General features: G+C 37.6%; 1 protein-coding gene across 1 annotated transcript in view; it reads right to left on the bottom strand.

The window, feature by feature from the left end:
• The window catches only part of DNAH8 (dynein axonemal heavy chain 8), a 143423-nt gene extending 130211 nt beyond the window's left edge, over positions 1-13212 (bottom strand). The window contains exons 1-7 of the mRNA XM_081315187.1: positions 13090-13212; positions 12380-12569; positions 10158-10321; positions 8030-8206; positions 5878-5991; positions 5102-5209; positions 3183-3284 (exon numbers count right to left, since the gene is read on the bottom strand). Coding sequence (XP_081171313.1) covers positions 3183-3284; positions 5102-5209; positions 5878-5991; positions 8030-8206; positions 10158-10321; positions 12380-12569; positions 13090-13197 — 963 coding nt within the window. The 5' untranslated portion in view covers positions 13198-13212. The remainder of the gene's footprint in view (positions 1-3182; positions 3285-5101; positions 5210-5877; positions 5992-8029; positions 8207-10157; positions 10322-12379; positions 12570-13089) is intronic.
• Positions 13213-24689: the final 11477 nt, after the last annotated feature.

Below are 24689 nucleotides of genomic sequence, written 5' to 3'. Positions count from 1 at the left end.
CATCCGATACATCAGAGCCGGCTGTCGGACCCACAGGCTGGCCCTGAGTCACAACAAATGCATACATCCCCTTCATGGATTACTACCTTGTTGTGGCGAAGGGGCTTGCGTAATTCAATGAAGCTATGAGCTATGCCGTGCAGGGCCAACCAAGACGGACAGGTCATAGCAGAGAGTTCTGACAAAACGTGATCCACTGGAGAAGGAAATGGCAACCCACTCCAGTATCTTTGCCATGAAAACCCTATGGACAGTACCAAAAGGAAAAAAAGATATGACATTGGAAGATGAGCCCCTCAGGTCGGAAAGCGTCCAATATGCTACTGGGGAAGAGCAGAGGGCTAGTACTAGTAGCGCCAGAAAGAATGAAGCGACTGGGCCAAAGCTGAAAGGACGCTCAGCTGTGGATGTATCTGGTGGTGAAAGGAAAGTCCGATGCTGTAAAGATTTTTTCTCCATAGGAACCTGGAATGTAAGATCCATGAATCAAGGTACTAGGCCATTCAGGTATGAATTAAATCATATCCCTGTTGAATATACAGTAGAGGTGACAAATAGATTTAAGGAATTAGATCTGATAGACAGAGTGCCTGAACAACTATGGACAGAGGTTCACAACATTGTACAAGAAGTAGCAACTAAAACCATCCCAAAGAAAAAGAAATACAAGAAAGCAAAATGGCTGTCTGAGGAAGCTTTGCAAATAGCTGAGGACAGGAGGGAAGCGAAAGGCAAGGGAGAAAAAGAAAGATACACCCAATTGAATGCAGAATTCCAGAGAATAGCTAGAAGAGACAGGAATGCCTTCTTAAATGAACAGTGCAAAGATATAGAAGAAAACAATAGAATAGGGAGGACCAGAGATCTCTTCAAGAAAAGTGGAGAGACGAAGGGAACGTTTCATGCAAAAATGGGCATGATAAAGGACCAAAATGGCAGGGACATAACAGAGGCAGAAGAGATTAAGAAGAGGTGGCAAAATTATACAGAAGAACTATACAAGAATGAGCTTAATGTCCCTGATAACCACGCTGAGGTGGGCACTGACCTCGAGCCAGACATCCTAGAATGTGACGTGAAATGGGCCTTAGGAAAGCTGAGCAACAACAAAGCTAGTGGAGGTGACAGTATTCCAGCTGAGCTATTCAAAATCTTAAAAGACAATGCAGTAAAAGTGCTACACTCAATTTGCCAGCAAATTTGGAAAACTCAACAGTGGCCACAGGATTGGAAAAGATCAGTTTACATTCCAATTCCAAAGAAAGGCAGTGCCAAAGAATGTTTGAACTATCGCACCATTGCACACATTTCACATGCTAGTAAAGTTATGCTTAAAATCCTACAAGCTAGACTCTAGCAGTATGTGGATCGAGAACTACCAGAAGTACAGGCAGGATTTCGAAGAGGCAGAGGAACTAGAGATCAAATTGCCAACATATGCTGGATCATGGAGAAAGCTAGAGAGTTCCAGAAAAATATCTACTTCTGCTTCATTGACTATGCTAAAGCCTTTGATTGTGTGGATCACAACAAACTGTGGCAAGTTCTTAAAGAGATGGGAGTACCAGACCATCTTATTTGCCTCTTGAGAAACCTATATGCGGGTCAAGAAGCAACAGTGAGAACTGGACACGGAACTGCTGACTGGTTCAAAATTGGGAAAGGAATCTGGCAAGGCTGTATACTGTCACCCTGCCTGTTTAACTTATATGCAGAGCACATCATGAGAAAGGCAGAGCTAGATGAATCAAAAGTTGGAATTAAGATTGCCGGGAGAAATATCAACAACCTAAGATATGCAGATGATACCACTCTAATGGCAGAAAGTGAAGAGGAACTAAAGAGCCTCTTGTTGCAAGTGAAGAAGGAGAGTGCAAAAGTTGGGTTGAAACTAAACATTAAGAAAACCAAGATCATGGCATCCAGCCCTCTCAATTCCTGGCAAATAGATGGGGAAGAAATGGAAGTAGTGACAGATTTTATTTTCCTGAGCTCCAAGATCACCGCAGATGGGGACTGCAGCCAAAAAATTAAAAGACGCTTGCTGCTGGGGAGGAAAGCCATGGCAAACCTAGACAGCACACTAAAAAGCAGGGACATCACCCTGCCAACAAAAGTGTGTATAGTCAAGGCTATGGTCTTCCCAGTTGCAATGTATGACTGTGAAAGTTGGACCATAAGAAAGGCTGAGCGCCAAAGAATTGAAGCCTTTGAACTATGGTGCTAGAGAAGACTCCTGCGAATCCCTTGGACTGCAAGGCGATCAAACCGGTCAGTCCTAGAGGAGATCAACCCTGACTGCTCTTTAGAAGGCCAGATCCTGAAGTTGAAACTCAAATACTTTGGGCACCTAATGAGAAGGAAGGACTCACTGGAGAAGAGCCTAATGCTGGGAAAGGTTGAGGGCAAGAGAAGAAGGGGACCAGAGAATAAGGTGGCTGGATGGAGTCACTGAAGCAGTAGGCGTGAGCCTAAATGGACTCCAGAAGATGGTAGAGGACAGGAAGGCCTGGAGGAACATTGTCCATGGGTCGCGATGGGTCGGACACAACTTCGCAACTAACAACAACAAACAACAAATGCATACATATAATTTACTGTAGGAAAAAAGCCGACCATTTATAGAACTTTTAGAAAGAACTTTTCCAATTAGAACTCGATTTTAGATCTGTATCTTCATAATTAATATGTTGCATGGTTTAATGCTGTTAACTGAAATATGAAGAAATCTAAATCTGTTTTAGATCATAGGAGCAAGCAGAAGCTTTTGAAGATAATTTTTTAGCCTACATAATAAGGTTCCTATACTTATTGCTAATAATTTCTTGCTAATTAAGGGAAAATATTGACAAGATGCTCACTATTTTCTAATAATTCAAAATTGATTTCTTTTACTTTTCAAGCATAAAGACTATGCGGTGCAATGCTGGGGTAAATCTCCAGAGACCTAATTAAGCAGAAAACTCCACATTGGAATTGTTTTTTAATAAACAATCAGGTAAATTATGACTTTGTATGAATTTTGCTAATAACACTAATGAGAGTTCATGATAATAAGTTAGCTAACATGAAAACCAAAATCTTGTTTTATAGCAGTTATACATCATAACAATCCCATTATAGAGATTCAGTAGGGAGCAGAAACAATACCATAGAAAATATATAAGGCATTACAAACATACCTTAATTTTCTGAATTACTGTTGGAGTATCCTGTTCCCATACACGGCTAAATCCTCCATCAGTGATATATGCTTTACATGCTGTGACCATCTGATTTGTAACCTATTGTATATTTAAAAAAGAAAAAAACATACATTGTCTTTTACATCAAAGTTCAGCATTTTGAACATTTCCACAACCTTGTATACAGCTAGTTATTTAGATGTGCTCTCCCATTAACAGTAAAAAATGAACGCCTGAAGTTTCACAGCAACTGCTCATCTAATGACAAACCAAAAGGAATCTAATTGTCAGTTCTTGGAGCGGGGAGGAACAATTCAGAATTTAAAAGATACTATTCCTACAAGTGCCTTGGTATTGTATGCCTTTTTTGCTTTTTTTTCTCTTTTCTTTCAAGATACTATAATGAAAACAAGCTTGCATCAGACTACAATCTAAGACAATTCTTAAACCACTGTGTTATGCCTGAGATTATCACAAAAACTAGATAATTTACAGTAAAATCACATCTTTAAAGATTATTTTATGATATGAATCCTAAAGAAAAGAGGGTCCTTGAAAGCTTTAAAAGTCAAACTTATACGCTTACATCTGAACTAGATTCCACCTTTGATGACATTAAACAAAGATGCATGTTCTGTACTGTGACACCACATCTTCCTTGCATTTAATTGTTCCACAACTAAATATACTCTGTGAATACACATGTGAAATTAGGGATCTCCAACCATTTGGGGCTGCTGATTATATCTGTAGTTTTGAGAAATAGCTGAGTGCTGAAGGCCAAATATGGCTTTTAGGCTCATGCCTCAGTATGCATATTGTCCAATGAGACAAACCGAGACAAGAGGATCATTTTATTCAGTTTATTTTATTCTGATAAAAAGGATTCTTCTCATTCAAAGAGGGAACCCAAATCCTTAGCTTGCATTCCATTTTATAGCTAACACATCAAAGAAAATGCAGGAGGAAAGTTGATTGGACAAGATCAAAGTAACCTCCCTTTTGCACAGGAAATTAGTTACATGTAGTCAAACATGTTACATGTATGTCCATTTAAATGAGGTCTGACATCAGAAGGGTGTAAAATTTAAGATGTTAATGAGGAAAAAGGTTTTTTGGCATTCATGAAGAGGCAAATCAGATGCCAATTAGCGCTAACAAACTTTCTCTTATCAGAAGATATTTGCCAGCCATCCCTTCTATAGTTTAGCTTTTCAGTTTAAGAATGTTAGAAGCTATTGATCAATTCATATAGCAATAGTGTCAACTCTACAACGAACCTGGCTGCAGCCATTTTGCTCGCTCTAGGTTGCCACAAAAATGGGAGGGGTGTGGAGGATTTCTACTAGCTTAAACATTTTACTGTCCTGTGGGAACCAAGGTCATTTCTGTTAGTTAGATGGGGGCATGACCATTTGGTTAGAAAGCCCGCTTACCAGATGTAAAACATTAAAATATAGTGTATACATCAGAAAACAATAGTCAACACTGAGGCTTGCACATTTATGTACAGAGCACGTTAGACATATGATGATAGCCTACATATTGGGTTGAAAATATATAAACCATGATGTTGTGACTTTAAGATGTTAATTGGCAAATGGGTGTGTAAGTGTTCTCATGGCCATAAGAGGGAGCTAGGAACGTAGCTTCTCTCTCTCTGAATTCACTGCTCTCTACTATTACTGTTTTTGCTCTGTTTTGCTGTACTGTTGGTTTACTACTGTGATAAACCTGTAGAACTGTGTATTGACCTCTGGACCGGTAAGAAGACTCAGTGTATCTTGTGGTTACTGTGATCTTTTACTGCTCTCAATACCCTTCCTTGTCTGTGCAACTTCTTGGTAGCACAAGGAGACCTCTGCACAACAATTCCTATCAGAGCACTCTCCAGTTCACTAATTAAAAGCACTTACTTTGATAAAGAGAGATGTCATTTTTTCAGAAGTATTATAATATCTGGAAACACTATGAATCATTCTTATAGCATTAATCAAATTCTGTATTCCGTGGGCCATGGAAACCTAAGAAAAATATTTTATAAAATTCAGAGTGAAAGATGGCATACTTCAAACTACCAGGTGGGACTGACAATGAGTGCAAGAGGGATACGGCTGTTTTCAGAAGAAATCTAAATTCCTAATGCCTAAAACGAGTGAAGAGTTTGTTCGTTGCACTTAAAAGGCAAATTTCTGGGTGTGGTTCCTCCCCCCATTTTCTTTGCACCCAACAAGCAGTTTTTTAAAAAAGTAATTCTTCATTTTGGAATCACTTTTCTATTCCAAGAATGATTAAGACAATTTACAATAGACCCATAAAAATAATAAAACATAACTTATTAAGAAGTAACATAAATTATTTTCTATCAAATATCTTCTGCTGTATTTCATGTGAATGGATTATTTCTTTCTAATCTTAGATTCCTATCTACAACCCTGTCTTGACAATTAATTTAAATCTATGACTTACATCATTAGTTAATAGCCATTAATTAATTGTCCATAAAAGTCAGGTATTTTAAGACACAAGAATACCACTGCACCATATATAGAATATACGGTAGTTAGATTTAGAATCTTCTGCTTATGATATACATTTTAAAGCCATTTATTTTATTGCATATACTTTAATAGAAAATATAAGTACACAATATACACAAAACTGTATGCAGACTTCTTCAAAATTTACTCACTAAGTCATAATTATAGAGTGGCTGACAAACTTTTTCAAGTGTGTATAAATATCTAACATTATCCTTGGATTCATTGGCTGTATCTGTAATTCTGGCATCCAGTTCTCGCCACAGCTAGAGTAAAAACAAAATGTTGAACTTTTAAAACACTGAAATAAAATGTGCAGAATTCATGTAGTAGAAATGTTATTAATTCTATCTACGTATACTTGGAATAAATAAATAAATACATGAATAAATAAATATGTTTAAAAGCCTACAGATTCAAATTCTTGATAACTACATTTTATTAATAAATTATTTAAAGAAAACGGTTTAATTTTACCACCAATGACTGCACTCACTGTGAGACTAGGGATTATACTGTATATGCAGCAAGACTATATTGTTTACTTATTAAATAAATTTATATCGCTTCCCATCTACCAGAAAAGACAGAGAGCAGTATGAAAACTTTTAAAACCATAAACAAAGGTGAAGCCCCACAAAACTTACATCTTCCGTTCAGTCATCCCAGGTCAGTTCTATACACATACTGACACTAGTACCTTGGGGAAAAGTTTTAGTATTTTTCCTGTAGGCCACCAGGGTCAGGTCTATATCAGGGGTGAGGCATTAGGTAGGTGCCATGACAGACTTGCTGACTTGCAAGTTGTTCTGAGTGCTAAGGCAGCATAACAATATATTAGGACATTGCCATGCTCTACTAATGCACTTATGTAGATTGAAGGGGAACACTTCCATACTGGGGAAGTGGTATTACAATGCACTCATGCAGTACTGTGCAGTTAATTCAAGTATTGTAGAAAGGGAATAAAAAAATGGAAGGGCATCTGCTTATATTATTGTCTGCTGAGAGCAGTGGCAACCCATTGGCTGTCTCTCCAAACCTCTAGGCTCTAAAAGCTGTTTTAATTCAGCCATCAAAAGTTGGACTTGGGATTTCCCAAAAACACTAATACCCATGTCTGAGTAAAATTGCTGTCAATTAGCCTCAATTTTCTGAATGTTAAATTAGAATAAATCAATTGCCCCATATAATGGCAGTAATATCAAAGTCAACCAAATCATATTGCCATCAAATGCAGTTCTAGCCCTTAAGATAAATAGCTGTGTTACATCTAAGCACTAGCACACACACACAGAGACCACAAGGCAATGAATTTAACCCCAACTTTTGAAGAGTTGAGGCTTTGTACCAAATACTACGTCCATTTAACTCTCCCTCCTCCACATTTCCAAGCAGAAAGATTAAGTAGCTTTATTGTGGAGAATTACAAGCTATTCAACTAGCAGCCACTCAGTCTTGCACTCTATGTATTTGAGGGGCCAGCTTTGGATCTCTTCCTCCCATATTTTATTTAACCTTGAAAGTACTGCCCTCTGTCCTTAACTTACAAAATAACTTTAACGTAAGAATCATATTTCCTCCTTACCTGCTTGGTCATCTGGATCAGGGGTGTCACAACTGCCGGCCCGTGGGCCGGATGTGTCATGCCGAAACCGCGCCCACCCCATTGCCGGCAAAGTCACGATACGTCACGACACGTCACGTGATGTTGCGAGTTTGACACCCCTGATCTGGATCATAATTACTATGTCATACCATTGGACTGATATAAGCATTTTAATTGATTAAATTAAAGCAAAGACATACTTACTTCCTCTTAAATGTATGCTTATGAGACTGTCTCAATTCTAATATGTGCACGTTAGCAATTAGAGCTACACCAGGCAAATGTAGAATTTTAGTTCTGAATTAATTAAACTAAATGGAAAAAGTGTAATCCTCCAAACATATGATAAGGTGTTTATGAAATTAAAGAGGTACAAGCTTAATACCTGATGACTGCATGTAATTTTCCTGGCAGAAATATGAACATGTTTTTTAATTGTGCATTTGTTCTTTTTACTTCCCAAGGTAGCCTAGTGTGACTTTCTAGTAGCTTCCCATCCAAGTTTAAGGCAGATCCAACTTGTTTTAACTTGTTGAGATCAGCCAAGGTTGGTTAGGCATTGCCTTTTACCACAGATTTTCATGGAGTTTATATTATCTTAAAAAAGGAATGGGGATATATTGAAACAGACTGTATAAATCATTAAAACCTCATTTTTTTAAAAAAAACCCAACAACCCAACAACTAAAAATTACCTTTATAATTTTGGAACGTGAAACGTTGAGAACATTTATGACAGATTTGCAAGGTTGTCCTTTAATCTGCTCAATAATAAAATTAAATTTGGCAGACATTCGTTTCCAGTGCTCTAATTCGGTAAGTGGACCTGAGTCATCAGCTTCCTTTCTCATCTGTTCACTCTCAATCAAAACCTGCCAATGTTAAATTTGGACAAGATAGTTATCATGTCAGCGTTGCTATGTCACATTCAGGACTGTCACATGACATTTTGTTCCATTCTTCCAATGGGGTCTGCAGGTCCTCCCTGCTTTCCTCAGAAGAATGAGGGCTGGCATACAGTACCATCCTCCAAGTTGCATTCCTTTCAGCCAATGCACAATGTTGCACTGCATGTAGACAAGGGGCAGGGCTTGCTTTGTTATGCTGTTTGCATCACCCTGATCTCTTTGCCTCCAGCACAGAAACCACTGCCTTCATCTTGCAACTTAAGCTGCAGAGTGCAAAAGTGTTTTGGAAATCTTACAAGTGCATCTGTTCCTTACTAATCACCACCACCACTGACGTCATTGTCATCATGACCATTATCTTCATCAGAGCTAATAGTCTGCTATCTTTAAAGATACCCAAAATTAGCCCCTCATTATCTTAGGCTGGTATCTTCGATTAATACTTAACTATCAGCTACAATAATATTTGATTTGCTGAAATACAGTTGCATATCATTTAGGCTATTGACCTTTATCACTGTTCCAAGAACAAATGTGGCACCAAACCATTTTGATCTGAAACAATAGCTTATCCTGAACAAAGGGAACCTTCCTAAACCTTCAGGATAAAATCGCAACACAAGCAAATACCTGGTTCGTCTAGAAACAAATTGCTTTAAAATGCATGTTTGGAATGTTGTCATAAACCAGTTTTGCCTACTTGGAATTGTCAAGGCGTGCCTGTATTTTATAATGTGATTGGCCAGCACAGTAGGAACAGTTCTGTGCTGAAAAAGATCAATCAATCAGGATAGAGCTGGAAAGGATCTTGGAGGTCTTCTAGTCCAACCCCCTGCTCAAGCAGGAGACCCTATACCATTTCAGACAAGTGGCTGTCCTGTCTCTTCTTAAAAACCTCCAGTGATGAAGCACCCATAACTTCTGGAGGCAAACTGTTCCACTGGTTAGGAAGTTTCTCCTTAATTCCTGGTTACTTCTCTTCTTTATTAGTTTCCATCTATGATGCCTCAGAAATGCCCTCTTCATGGCTCTTGTCGGGCTCGACACGCCCGACACTCGGTGAGGTCGCGGAGGGACTCACCGGGCCCCGTGACCAGCTGCCGGCGTCTGCGGCCTTCCAGCGAGCCGGGGAAGAGCGCGGCCGCCGGGACGACCCAGCAGCCACCGGCGCCTCCCTCGATGCCCCAGCAGCCACTGGGGCCTTCCGGCAGGCCGGGGAGCAACCGTGGAAACGTGCAGCCGGCCGACATGACCCAGCGCCAACGCGGTGGGCTGGGGAAGAGTGCCAGGACGTCCCAGCAGGCAGCAGGGCCTTTCGGCAGGACAGGGAGGGGCCAGGGACGTGCACCAGCGCAGTGTTCCCCTGGAAACCCTTCCCCGCAGACAGCTCGCTCCGAAGCCCTGCCGGCCTCTTTGCCTGCCGAGGAACTGCATGGCAGGCAACGACAGCGAATGGCCCAAGCAGCGCAGTTCGCGGTGGTCTGGGGACCTGTGGGGGGTGGCGAGGGTGTGCGGGTTCGAGGGGAAAAGGGGGGTAGTCTGGGCTGGGGGGTGGCTTACCAGCTGCAATGGTGGTGGGACGGGGACGGGGAGGATACGTACCTGGGGGGCGGGTGCCAAAAGGCAGGGGCCAAGGGGGGTGGTGGTTAAGTAGGGTGAGGGGTGATTAGGCAATTAAGGGCGTGGTGGTGGGTGTCGGCCGTGCTGGCTATTTAGCAGCGTTGATTGTGCTGTAAAATCAACGCTGACTTCATCCGTCTTTGAGTGACTGTTTATGAAGCAAATAAACGTGGCTCAGGAGAACCAGCTCTCGTTCCGGACTCATTCTTTCTTGTGATTCGACAGACGGGGGCTGAGAGCTCTTTTTTCTAACTATGCTTCCCTCTGCTTAGCTAAAGTACCAGAAGATGCTTACTTGCTCAATTTGCTTGTACCATATCATAAGTGCATCCTCCAATTGATGTATAATATCAGGATTGGCAGCTGCTGCTGTCACTTCCTCAAAAGACTGGAATTTGGAAAAGTCAATGTTATCTATTTTTTTCAGTTGAACAGTTCCCTGGATGCTCACTCTAGCACCTATGTATAATGGGAAAGAACATTTTCTCAGATTCTACCATTTGTTTACTATGCTGTTTCATTACAATAGTTTGCATTCTAGGGAAAACCATGTAAGATGTCCCTTTCTCAAGTCTTTGCACATTTTTAAATGGTGCTATACCTGGCCAATATTATCAATGAAAAGATAAAAAAAAGAATCCTACTTCAAAGATACAAAAGCATATAGATCATAGCTTGCCAGAATCTAGGAAGCTAATATGGGTATTAAGAGTCTAGTTTCACAAGGTTGTAAGTGGAAGATGCCAGAAGCAGAAGAAATGGGATCTCAGAGTAGCCTGATAGGTAGTGTTACAGATCACAGAAGAGATAAAGTGACTTCTTGAGAGTTGTTGTGGAGTCAGTAAGAAAACCAGAGTTGGAGATCTCCAGGACAGTGGGGGAAGCTGTCTCAAAAACAAAAATGAGGCTCAGGTGTCAAGAAAGTATAAAAATGCTCAGAGTGAAAGGAAATAAAGAGAAAGGTCTTAACCTGGATGCATGGCTAGGAAAAAGAGAAAAAGGAAATGTGTGAGTTCAGTAAGAGACAGCCTCAAGAAGTAAAGGGAGGCAGGAGAAAGACTGAAAAAGCAAAAGGGAGAAAGCTCTGGTTCAACACACACATTTAGGTAAAGGTAAAGGTTTCCCCCGCACATGCGTGCTAGTCGTTTCCGACTCTAGGGGCCGGTGCTCATCTCCGTTTCAAAGCCGAAGAGCCAGCGCTTGTCCAAGGACGTCTCCATGGTCATGTGGCCGGCATGACTAGACACCAAAGGTGCACGGAACGCTGTTACCTTCCCACCGTAATGGTCCCTATTTTTCTACTTGCATTTTTTACGTGCTTTTGAACTGCTAGGTTGGCAGATGCTGGGACGAGTAACAGACGCTCACTCCGCTACGCGGCACTCGGGATTCGACCCGCCAAACTGCCGACCTTCTCATCAACAAGCTTAGCATCCTAACCTACTGAGCCACCACGTCCCCACATTTAAGTACTTAGCATATTAAGCACTTAATATATTATTATATAACTACTTAACATCTTTGCCTAAAATCTAAGAAAATGAATAATCATATAGTTGTCAGGGAAAATTTTGGGGACTTGATTTAATTAATTTTTAACCTGATTTTAATTTTTGTATGTTTGTTTTTAACCCTCCCTGTAAACCACCCTGAGTCCTATGGGAATAGGGCGGTATATAAATTTAAATAAATAAATAAATAAATAAATAAATAAATAAATAAATAAATAAATAAATAAATAAATAAATAAATAAATAAAATCCAGAGGAGGAGCTCACTGGAGAAGTTTTAACAATGCATTTGTCTTATTAAGCAGATTGCCATAGGAATGTGATATACAGGAACAAATGATTTATGTAGGACTGACAATGAAAGTACATGTAGTGCAAATGGGAATTGCTTTAGATTATCTCTCTGTAATCTTTAGGAATGGCAATCTTTGAAGTAACACTCATCTCTTGGTTAAGGGCACAAAATCAAGTACAGTATTTGATTTGCGGAAGTTATCCTCACTTGTAATTTTCTCTGAATTAAAATGCTCTGACAATTCATTGCTTTCCTTCTGTCATATTATGACACTGGCTCACTCCAGTTCATTATTTCAGTCAGTCTTATGATGACCTTTCATGTAGTATAAAACAATCAACTTTTCATATTTGACTCTAGAGAGCTATGATATGTAAACTTTACAGTATTATGTTCTTCCCAACCCTACTTGGGGGAATACATTTAATATGATCAGACAAGGTTTTAATGATCTTTGATGGATTCCCAGAAAGATGCCTGTATTTTAAGAGGGACAGAAATAAATATGCTATTGATTAGCCAATCAAGTCTTCAAATTCTTCTTTTCTATCCACATCAGCAGTTCTTTTGGCTAGCAAGGCTAGGAATAAGAATCAGAATATAGTATGTCCCAACCAGATATTAGACAATACATCAAGTTATCAATTATTTTAAAAAGTAAAATGGAAGGCTCAGCTTATTTGCCCATTTGTCTGATCTATTTGATCTTACCATCCAAAAATGCCAAATATCTGTTCAATGTTTCGATGAAACTTTGTTTTTCAAGTTCTCCCTGCTTGGTCTGATTTAAAGCACCCCAACTGCTTGTGGCAAGAACAGCAGGCAGAAAAACTGTTGCCAAGATATTCTTGATGCCAAGCAAAAGACCTTCATTTCCATCCAATGATGAATAGTAAATGTCCTAAACAGGGAAGATTGAAATACTATGGTTATTAGATGCGAAAAGAATCAAAAAGCTATTATGGAACAATATTTGGCATTTTACAATACATATAATAACTCTCTCATTAAAGAAAGCTTTATGTTGCAATGAGAAGAATTTTTTCTCCTTGTATTTCATACTGCCTGAGTTATGAAGAATCTTACAGTTGCTCTGTTCACATACTCTACTAACAATAAAACAAACAAATCACATTATGGCTTTTTGTACTTTGTAAACTTACACCCACCCACTGCATCTACAGGATGGGTTGGGGTTCAAATGCGGAAGTGTGTATTGCAATGTCATAATGCAATCCATGTGGGGATAGGGCCCAAGTACAAAAAAGTGGTGCTTACATGGTTCAGACCAAATATCTATGCACTTACCAAGAATTAAGATTCTTTACAATTTATGGGGCTTATTTCTATTACTGTGCTTACAAATTTAATGATCTTGCTTTTTTGAAGAGAGGTAATAATGAGAAATAAGATAAAAATACCTCATGCATTGACTTAATGTTCACAGCCACATCATTTCTAGCACGTACAAAAAATAAGCACTTTCCTTTGAATTTGTCTTGAGATTCATCTACGTACAATTTCATCATTTTAGTTCCTTTCAGAATACCTGGGATTGCTCTCCCACACTCTGAAAATTAAAAAAAAAGATGAAAATCATTTTATCTTTTTTAAAATTGATTTCATTTTAATTTCCTCAATCATTGTGAGCTGCCCAGAGTTGTTGAGAGTCAGGCAGTTGAATAAATTGTTGCTGTTATTGCTGTTGTTGTTAAGCTACGTTTAGCTCTTGTGGAATTACTTTGGCATTTATTTTGATTAGGGCATCAAACCTCTCTTAGCTAGTCATTGCTATGTAATAAATACACTGGTTTGTGCAAAACAAATAGAGAGGTACAGCAGCAATGCGTGCACCCTTGGAAGAACTGAAGGACCAGATTGGGGACAGCTTCTCTTGGACAAAATCTCAGCTACAAGCTGACACCAACTTGTCAATCAATCAAAATGTACATGTTCTCACTTCTGGTTCCTCCCTATAGCAATACAGCTAAGAGGTCACAGGGCTCTGCATCCCACAGCTGATTTCGCCCTGCCAGAGGACCCTAAAAGAGGCGACAAAGAAGGAGGGGTGCTCCAATGATTGCAGAACAATGGCAGTTGATCTCCTCGATCCAGGGGAAGCCCTCCAACCTGACAGGAGAAAGGCTAGCTGCACATCAGTGTCTAGCCCAAGCTACAAGCAGCCGAAGTCCAAAAGCACGAACCAGAACAATGGTGAACAGCGTGCTTGAAACTGGGTGACAATATTGATCTTCTCTCTTCTATTTTTTAACTGAATCCCTGGAAAAAAATTCCCTTAAGCAAGAAACCCTCCGAAAGTGAGGGAGGGGACTAAATCTCCACCCCTCCACAGAGACAACTGGTGAATTAACTTCTAAGGGGGAAAGAAATATACTGAAATGAAACTAATAGCACTATAGTCTGCATAAATCTGAAAATTAACAAAACCGTTAAGATTTTACATCCTAAAGAGTTTCAATGAATTTATAAAAAATAAAACAACAGCAATTTTATTGTTTGAAAAAGTTGGAAAATAACTACTCACATCTAGTGGAGAATCAGAGCATAGAACACCAGCAACTCTGACTCAGAAATTGGCAAAACGCCCAGAAACAAAGATTAATCTGTTCCCTTGAACTTTAATAACCTTCAGCCAAATAGAAAAAAGCTGAGAAGAAAGAAAATATACTGAGCAATTTATAAGCTAAAAAAGTGTCTGCAGAAAAAGAAAATTTCAAATGTTGTCTAAGCTCAAGAATTGTTTGCAGAAAAAGAAAGATTTTGACTCTTGGCTAATCTTCTAGGGGGAAAGATTACTAGAAGGTTTCAAGGGAGCTAAATATTCTGGAGTGCAAATCTGATGTTGATAACTGACCTCTGAATAGAAGAGTTGTTATAAAATACTGCTTTCACTGATACCTTGATAACTAGAAACACATTGGATTACAAAAACCATATATAAAGATAAGAACTATATAAGACTTGGTTTGGATTTTGAGATTGGCTGGCTTGATAAGGCTAATTACACAGACTATGAAAGATTGTTTGGATGGGGAAGACGAAATGGATATTGCATATTTATCTAAAAGGGACAGGAAACCACACCAAATATTCCCTTCTGAAAGATCTAGCCTGGAATATCAAAGTTCTGCAGGAGTAATACTCCAAGATAAGACAAGTACTTTTCAGAAGTAAATGTACGCAATACTACAACGGATTCAAATGACAATAGTTTCAACCCACTACGAGATCAAAAGCAACTTTGATGATATAAATGAGCACATCTTCAATCTAAACGTACAATTAAAAAACTAAAAAAACAATGATAAAGAATGAACAAACAAATCAGATAACAGAAAACTAGAAGAAAGTAACTTAAACAGGGAAGATACAAATGAAGAGAACTATAACTTAACACAACCAGAAAAAAAATCTACAAGATTTTATTACAACAATGAAAATGGAAAAGATATTTTATCTGACAGGATGTCAAAACAAATTTGAGGATAAGAAAGAAGATTTAACAAAATGGATTATAGAGCTGCCAGGAAAATCATCAGAGTCTGGGAGACAAAAAGTGTATCCTACTTAACCTGTCCTTCACACTCCCAACACCACCTATAAAAATACAGGAACTTCCTGGCAAGCGGAACATACTAACTTGTAAAGCTATTTGGCAAACAAAGAAAGCTAGAGTTAGACTTAAGAGATCTGATTCGACTTACCAGATGGAGTACTACATGATTTAACATTTGTTTGAATATGGTTAAAAGAATAAATAATTTTGGATATAAAGGGGCCCTATAGTAAGAGGGTTAAGAGATAGAAGTGATATAGTATTTTTATAATATATAAAACATTAAAAACACTGGGATGATTATGTGAATGGAAAGTTTAGACATTTAAAGGAAATTAAATTTGAGAGAATTATGACTGAGAAGAATGATTTGAATAGTGAGGGGTATTCTGTGCAGCAGCATTGGGGATTCAGCAGAAACATAAATATTGAGGGGAAAGTAAGCCTAAATAAAATTTTGAAAACTGGACACATAGTGACTCAATAAGATGACTTTTATAAATATAGTTAAAATATAAACCTCTCAGAAAAGATTTTACATGTTGATGTTATAGGATATATAAGTAGTATGGTATTTTTAAAATATATGAAATATGAAAATATTGGGGTGGGGTATGTAAATGAAAAGTTTGGATATTTAATTAATTTTGAGAAAACTATGACTGATAAGAATGGTTTGAATACTGAGGGGAAATTAAGTTTAAATAAGAATTTTGAAAATAGGACACAGTGATCTAACAAGATGACTTTTACAAATACAATTGAAACATAAGTTAATTAGAAAAGATATTATATATATGGATGTTATTGTTATCTGTACAAATACAAAAAATGTTTATATCCAACTTTGTATGTATTGAAAATATTATTATATTTATCTAAGGTTGACAAAAGAGAATAACATTGGAAGAAGGGAAGATCAAGGAAACATACTATTAATTAATATGTTGATCATGGAATTATAGAAAATAATTATTATTGTTTTTTCATATATATGAACACAGACAACATGCTGTTTACTAAGCACTAAAGATTGTTATTGCAAAAATTCAATAAAATATATTTAAAAATGTACATGTTCTTAAATAGTCCATATTAACTTATATTTACCCTAAATCTATAATTTAAATCAGTCCTATGCTGACCTCTGATATACTACAAAACAATTGACTGTTCCTACTTGATATTATTGAGCACCAACAACAAATTTATTTTCTAACATATAGAATATAAAACTTTGAAAAAATTATTCATGGAAAACACATACAGTATACTAATGGTTAGTCCTCATGTAATTCAGGTTATATTTAAATTCTTCCATGGCACCTCTAAAATTAATATTAAACATTAGTTTCCAAGCCATCATTTAAAAATATAACATTATTAGGTATTAGCTTTAGACCCTCCCATGCTATGTACCATATCAAGCAACAAAAAATACAACACATTGATAAAATCCTGTTTGTATAAATTGTCAATGCTGCTAACATTGGATGTTCCCACTTTGACAACTGATGAAAATGCAGCCATTTTCTCTTCTCCTTTACCATGCTTTTTCTTGCTTTTGGAAATCAGGTGCATGTGGGGGGGCGGTTGGAATGAAAGCATAGCTAGCCATAACAATACCGTAATACTGCTGTGGGAATCCAAGGACAAGCTGATAATGTTTTGGTGGGCTGAGGAGCTGGGGAGAAAGCCCGTGCTTTTAACTAATTGGGGAATGTGATTTATGACAATTTATTTGGGATGGGAATTTTACTTTGTTACTTTGTATCTGCGGGAAGGGAATTTAGTTTTGGGGTTCAACTATGTAGTGCTGATAATTTGTTTCCCAAATAAAATGTTCTTTAAGGAAGAATTTTGCCTGGAAGTTCTTTAGATGGGTTTCATCTATCGGAACCATAACATTATCCCCAAAACTTAATTCATTGGGCTCTATTAAACTGGCAATACTACCTAGAAGGGAGCAAGGTGCCTTTTGAGGTATGGACTGATCACAAAAACCGAGAGGCCCTGAAAACTCCACGCAAGCTGTCCCCGAAGCAAGTACGGTGGGCACAATATTTTAACCAATTTAACTTCACCCTGAAGTACATACCTGGGGGGGGGGACTTTTTAGTTGACGCTTTGTCCAGATTACCTCAATACAACAGCCAGCATGAAGAGGTTAATGAAGCAATTATATCTACACCACAAGCTGCTTCTCAACTAATGCCACAAAGAGCCTCCTCTTTGAAAGTCCCAAACCCCAATGACCCTGAGGTGAGGAAATTAAAACAGGAACTCCTCAATGATCAATGGTTCAAAGAAAATCAAGCCTCCTTGATGTACAGGGATGGTTTGGCTTACAAAGGGGGGAAGTTGTATTTGCCTGAAACCCTCTGCCTTAATGCTCTCCAGCACGGTCATGATGTGAAACAAGCTGGACACTTTGGATATTTAAAAACACTGTATCTGGTTCACTGACAATTTTGGTGGCCGGGTTTGAAACGAGACATAGAGAACTACGCTAAGAGCTGTGCTGTATGTGCCACCATGAAAAGAATTCCAGGAAAAACCCCTGGACTATTAAAAACCGGTTGCAGACCCTTCCCAGCCATGGAAAAAAATTGCTATGGATTTTATAGTGGAGTTACTTGAAAGTAAGGGGAATACAGTGATTTGGACTGTGATAGATCTATTTTCAAAGCAGACTCATTTCATCACCTGCAAAGGACTCTCGTCTGCCCAAAGACTAACCAAGATGTTTCTGAAGCATATTTGCAGGCTGTACGGCACGCCAAAGCACATAATCTCAGACCAAGGGGTGCAGTTTACAGCCAAGTTCTGGAGGGGTTTCCTCAAGTTAATTGGCTTGTCACAGGGACTATCATCAGCTTTTCACCCCGTCTACAAATGGGGTGGCTGAAAAAGTGAACTCCATGGTAGAGCAGTATCTCAGATGCTATGTGGATTATCAGCAAACAAAATGGACTGACCTTTCTTTCTCAGAAGTGGCTTACAATTCTTTATTATACTTGCATTTTGAAAATATAACATAGTAATAAAATCCTATTTGTATAAATTCTGTATTATTCTGCATGATTGGTTCTCTTTATATGCGTATTCAAAACCAAACAATTTACTTTTCTCCGAAATTGTAGATAAAATCATTTTTAACATTTACCTATGCCAGGGGCTTCACCCTCTTGATAGATAAACTTCAGTGTTCTGTTACCTCCTTTGGCAAAAAAGCTATCAAATGCTTTCAACTGTTAAAAAGGAAAGATATGATATAAATTCAACATTTTGCCAAATCACATTTATTTCTTTAAAAATTCCCTAAAGGAGTACTAGTTGTCAAATATTAAAGGAAACAATGCCTTTAAGATGTTTTCAGATGTCATTATGTTGTTATATGTAAAATTCCCTTCTAGCTTGATTAGGAACAAAACATAGAGAGGGACCTGGTAAAGATCAGCTATTCCTAAACTCTTGAGAATAGTTATATTAATAAATCCTATCTGCCTTTTATTTCCTCAAACAGAAAAATCAATCAATCAGAATAGAGCCGGAAGGGACCTTGGAGGTCTTATAATCCAATCAAGCAGGAGACTCTATACCAATTCATATAGGTGGATGTCCAGTCTTTTCTTAAAAACCTCCAGTGATGAAGCATTCTACAACTTTTGAAGGCAAGCTGTTCCACTGGTTAACTGTCCTCACTGTTAGAAAGTTTCTCCTTAATTCCAGGTTGCTTCTCTCCTTGATTAGTTTCCATCCATTGTTTCTTATTTTGTCTTCTTGTGCTTTGGGAAATAAGTTGACCCCCCTCTTCTTTGTGGCCACCCCTCAAATATTGGAATACTGCTATCATGTCACCCCTAGTCCTTCTTTTCTTTAGATTGGCCATACCCAATTCTTGCAACCATTCTTCATATGTTTTTGTCTCCAGACCCTTAATCGTCTTAGTTGCTCCTCTTTGCACTTTTTCACGAAGTCTCAACAACTTTTTTGTAATATGGTGATCAAAACTGGATGCAGTATTCCAGGTATGATTTTAATATTTTAAATTAAAAATTTGGACAGGAAAAACCTAGAACTTAAGATCTTGGAACACTGGCTTTAAAAAAGACCTGTGATGGATATTATAAAATTACATATGATGGTCAAAGAAGATTATATAATTTATTTAATGTAATTTAATTAATTTATTAGATTTATATGCCTATAATAGGCTGGCCACAATCAAAATAAAGTTGAATTTCTGAATTTATTTATTTTTATGTAGAAGGCATTTCAGAAAGTATGTGTACTCTTTTTGGTTTGATTATCTGAATCTCCCTTTCCTTCATTCCATACCATGTGACTAGGTACGCATAACTTATATGTATATGGGGGGATTCATATAATCAGACCAAAAAGTCACAATATAGAGTACAAATGCAGTACATTCTGGTCATAATAGCATGAACATTTGATTAGAACAAAAACCAATATATAAGTTGTTCATAGGTAAGTTATTCTGATGTTTATCTGGATTTACACATTGCATTTAATCATAATACTTTATATTTTGGTGACTCTGATGCTGAAAATCTCGGCATATGTTGTATTAGTATTATAGCAGAGGTCCCCAATCTTTTGGGTACCAGGGACTGGTTACGTGGAGAAAGGTTTTTCCATGGACTGGAGGGTGTGTGGTTTTGTGTATTGCCTGTATCCTGTGGATGGGACTTTCCTTGCTTGTGCAGACCAGTTGTTGGCATGCCGCAGCCCGGTAGTGGGCCATGGACTGGGGATTGGGGACCCCTGTATTAGAGGGTAAAAAACAGAATGAACGGAGTTTTTAAAATGTTCATTGCAAACTGAATGTAAAGTAAACTCACTGTTGGGCCATCCAGGATTAATTCTTCTACTGTTCCAATGTCTAATCCAAGTTTGTCAGAAAGAATTTCAAAGATATATTTATATGCAGAATTAACCTTCATTTTTCTGCCTTCTCTTGCTTCTTTGTACCGTGCCTAGTTGGAAAAAATGAGGAAAAAATATGCAACAGTTGCATGTTTACTGTTTATTGTTTATGTGGTAGTCATATTTTATTTCAAATATATTAAATGGTATGAAATTAAATAATGAGCAATGTTCAACCAATTTATCCCTATTTCAGTTTCTCTTGCCTTTATTATTTCCCTCCTGTTATTTTCTAAATTGTTTCTTGAGGTAGGGATTCTTTAAATGCTTACACAATAACATAAAGATAGAAGTGCATGCATATTACTTCAAGCTCTTAGAAATGCAAATGTATATATGCAAAATGCTGATCTGAAACAAAAAAAATCAATTCTACATAATATACATTGGAGTTTATGATTCTGCTCTATATTGTTGTGGTTGCAACTGATTCTAATATGTTTCTGAATTTATTCAGCTAATACACCAGTTTTAAAAGAAAGAAAGAAAATAAATTACAGAAAGGAAGACAGAGAGGGAGGAAAAAAAGAAGGAAATATACTTAGTTCATAATGGGATTAATGAAAAATGATGAGGCAGGAAGCCCCCTATTTATTTATGCATTTAGTCAGTCAAAATATTTTGCATACTTCAAACAGTGACTTCAAAAAAAATACTTTTAAAGACTAAATCCCAAATGAACACGTTTGCCCTAAAAATAACAACAAATCAGTGGTGAACAAAATTTTAAAAAGTGAGGAAAAAAGAATGCAAAAATGAATTACAATAAAAGGTTACTTATTTTCAAAGGTACAACACTGTAAATCATAATGTGATATTTTAGCTTATGAACAACAAAAATATTCCATCAGTTCTTCTGAAAAAAATAATTCCTGGCCTTTTCTTTAAAAAATAAATAAATAAATGGCTTGGTTCCAAGAAGTGGCGCAGAGACATTGGTGCCCCAGAACATGATTCTTTCATTAAAATAACAAAAGCATTGTTGTGTTGTAGGCCCTGACCCTTCTGGAAGTGTGTGTGATGTCATGACATATAGAAAAGGGGTGGAGTTTCCATTGCAATGGCAGAACATGCTTCCTCATTCTGTTATTCCACAATGCACCCCCTCCATGGATGCTGTTGTGCAGTTTCTATCAGAATCAGTTGTGACAATTATCCCAGCTAGTAAAGGTTTCAGTCAAGAATCCTGGAATGAAATCCCCAGTTATTTTTTAACTGATATTTGTTTTCCAATTTACTTTGGAAAATGTAAATAGAAATGTGATGCATTATGTGCCATTACATTGCAACATCTTCCTTGCTCAGTCCTTGGAAATATGAGTGCCAGGAATTATTGATTTGAGAAAATACAATCCCCTTCCAAACTCATTCATGAATTGCAACTCTCTATTCTGTTCTTTTTGCAAATATCTAATGGACCACTATATAATAATCCTTGTGGACTCAGAAATATATGATTTGTCCTTCTTAATTATATTCCAAATATTTTGGCCCGTTCCAAGCTGGATGTTAATCAAATCGAAGTATCTGAACAACATATTATCCTAACTGTACTCCTAAGGATTAGGGTTATTGTCATGGCAATATGTACTTCTACCCACATGACTGCCCCAAATATGTAATGCAGAAAAAATATTAACTGAGTACAAAGAGCTTTAAATAGTTGGATCAAGAGACAGGAATTGAGCCTAATTTTGGAAAATTCAAATGTTTATTACTGTGTGCAGCATGATTACCAACCTGTTTTTCCTTCAGAGTTTCCTGCAGTGACTGAACTCCACTGTTACTTCGGCGGAATTTAGACATTCTACGGGTTGCAGTTTCTCCACCTGCACGAACAGGGGGTTTCAAACGAGAACGGTCTGATGAATCCGCATCTTTCATTTTGGAGAGAGGCTCATCCTCAGGTGGTCCAGGACCAGGCTCTATAATCTCTGGTGAAACAAGGATATCTGGAGGAGGCTGGTTCTCCGCTCGAGCAGCAGGCTCATCCTGAGCAGGGTCTGGATTAGTATCTGCTGCGTTCTCCATTTTTATTCCTGTGGTTTATAAAAAAGACTTTTGTAACTCTTGCAAAGTGATAGTTTAGAATAGAAGTTACCAAACGTCTTAAAGTGTGTATCTCTTCCAAAAAAATATATCTTATATCTAAATTTAATTTCTCCAATTCCACCTCTAGGCATCTAACATAATGCCCTCAAATGAACAGTTCAGACCTACTGCTTGACCATCTTTTCCTTTCCTCAGTAGCCCATTGGGGAAAGTGGCTGAGGGAGAGAAATGAAGGATTGATAGAGAAAGAAAGGAACACTTTGACCCCTCTTCATTTGTATCAGGCCCTGAACGTAAGAGCCAGAGTGGCACAGTGGTTAGAATGCAGTACTGTAAGCTAACTCTGCCCACAACCAAGAGTTCGATCCTGATCAGCTCAAGGTTGGCTCAGCCTCCCACCCTTCTGAGGTTGGTAAAATGACTGCGTAAATGGCTATAAAGCATTATGAAACAGTATATAAGTCTAAGTCAGGGGTGTCAAACTTGCAATGTCACGTGACATGTCGTGACATATCATGACATTTTCCATTGCCGGCAATGGGATGGGTGTGGTTTTGTCACGATGCATCCGGCCCGCAGGCCGGCAGCTTAACACCCCTGGTCTAAGTGCTATTGCTCTTATGCAGCCCTCAAAAAATTACCTTCTCTACAGAATTATTTCTGATAGGATGGCATACAAAATTGCAAGGATGGTTTTACTCTGTTGTGTTGATGTTGGGTGAGAAGGCAATACTAAGGTCTCTCACATCAGGAAAATATTCCCCGTCATCCGACAGAATCCACTTTCTTGGCACCTTTCTTGGCAATGTAGTGGTGCCATTTTGCAAAAAGGCTCATAAAAATGAACTTTTAAGCACTCTTGAGAATTAACTACTTTTCAGATCTTCCACCACATAGCTAGGGAAAAATGGTTCACATTACATTTTCTGCAGAACAGCACCTATTGCTTCCAAAAATATTTCTTGGAAGCTTAGGCCATAAGGGTAATGCAACCAAAAGATGAAATAAAATAACAGTGTCTGGAATGATTGATTTCAGTAGATTCTGGTTTAGCAGAGTACCAATTCCATAGTTCAATCATGAACTACAAATACTCTTTTCTATTACAGTACCAAGTATGCCTTAATATCTAAGGTATTCTATTGAACACCTGTCTTTTTAGATATGTGGTTTTTCTTTTTTCTTTTTCTTTAGAAAATAAGCCATCCCTTTATAGGTAAAAATCAGATCAATTGGATCTGAAAGCCTACTAGCAATCAGTACAGCTACTATAAAGCTGGTGTTTTTCTGCTAAACTTGCTCCTTCTGTTCAACATGAGAAACACTGCATTTTGTGACCAGTCATATATCAAAGGCTACTTGTGTGTACTTTTATAAAGAATAAAAGGCAATGTATGAAACAATATACCGTATGTATGCTCTGGAAGCTTGTTAGCAAGGACAGGGAGACTTGCAGTGAATGATGATGTAAATTAGTTTTAGCTATATTCCCTTTTCTGTCTCTGATCTCATGCCTTTAATTTTTTGATTTACTATTGATTTTGATTTACTATTACTTGTTTTTTTCTCTTGGCAAAATGTGGCTTATCCCAATATGGATCAGAATAATGGGTATTATTCTGCAAAGAATAGTAAATAATTTTTATTTAATGATTTATTCTAAATATGAGATACCTTTATTTTTTCCTGTGGGCACACATTAAAATTGAAATTCTGTTGCCTGTTCTCAAAAGTGTACACATACATAACACACATATAGACATGCTATATACATACATATGTATATACCTACACCCTTACATATAAATATATATAAATATTAATCACTGTCCAAGGAAGCTTGAGAGTTCACAAGGTTGATACTGTATGGAACAAAACTGTGACTGAATCTGGTTGTTCTGTTTCAGATACCACGAAGCCTCCTCCCAGAAGGTAACAACATATCTGACCATCTGAGTTATTTCAAAATTAGAATACTGAAAAGAAATAAACAATTATTTGAAATAAAATCTATTTAAAATCTATTTAAAATAGTTCTTTTCCTCTTTTAATGTTTAAGATGCGATGTTGCTTCATATACTGGAAGATAGGAAATTAATCACTGGAATCTTTAGAGTCACATATAAACATTAATTGATATAGTTATTACTTACTATCTTTAAAGAGCAGCACAACAGGCTTTTGGTAGAATAAGAGGGCAATGAGTTTGTGTCTAAGTGAATCAATCTCTTTCTCAAACCAAACTCAGACCAAAATTGTTTCTTCACTGACCTTGTTGAAAAGATGCAAGGAAATGGACAGATAGCTAGGAAGTTCACTTCATCCACTGAGTGTTAAGCAGTTTCCCTCTTGAGCTCAAAAAAAAAAGTCTAATAAAGGTGGGCGGAAGAATTCAGAGAGAGCACATTTGCAGTAAAGCTTCAAAAGGCTTCAAGCACT

The sequence above is a fragment of the Vipera berus genome (genome assembly GCF_964194415.1).
Source record: "Vipera berus genome assembly, chromosome: 1".
Lineage (NCBI taxonomy): Eukaryota > Metazoa > Chordata > Lepidosauria > Squamata > Viperidae > Vipera > Vipera berus.
The sequence above is the reverse complement of the archived record's forward strand: the minus strand, read 5'-3'. Positions and strand labels throughout refer to the sequence as shown.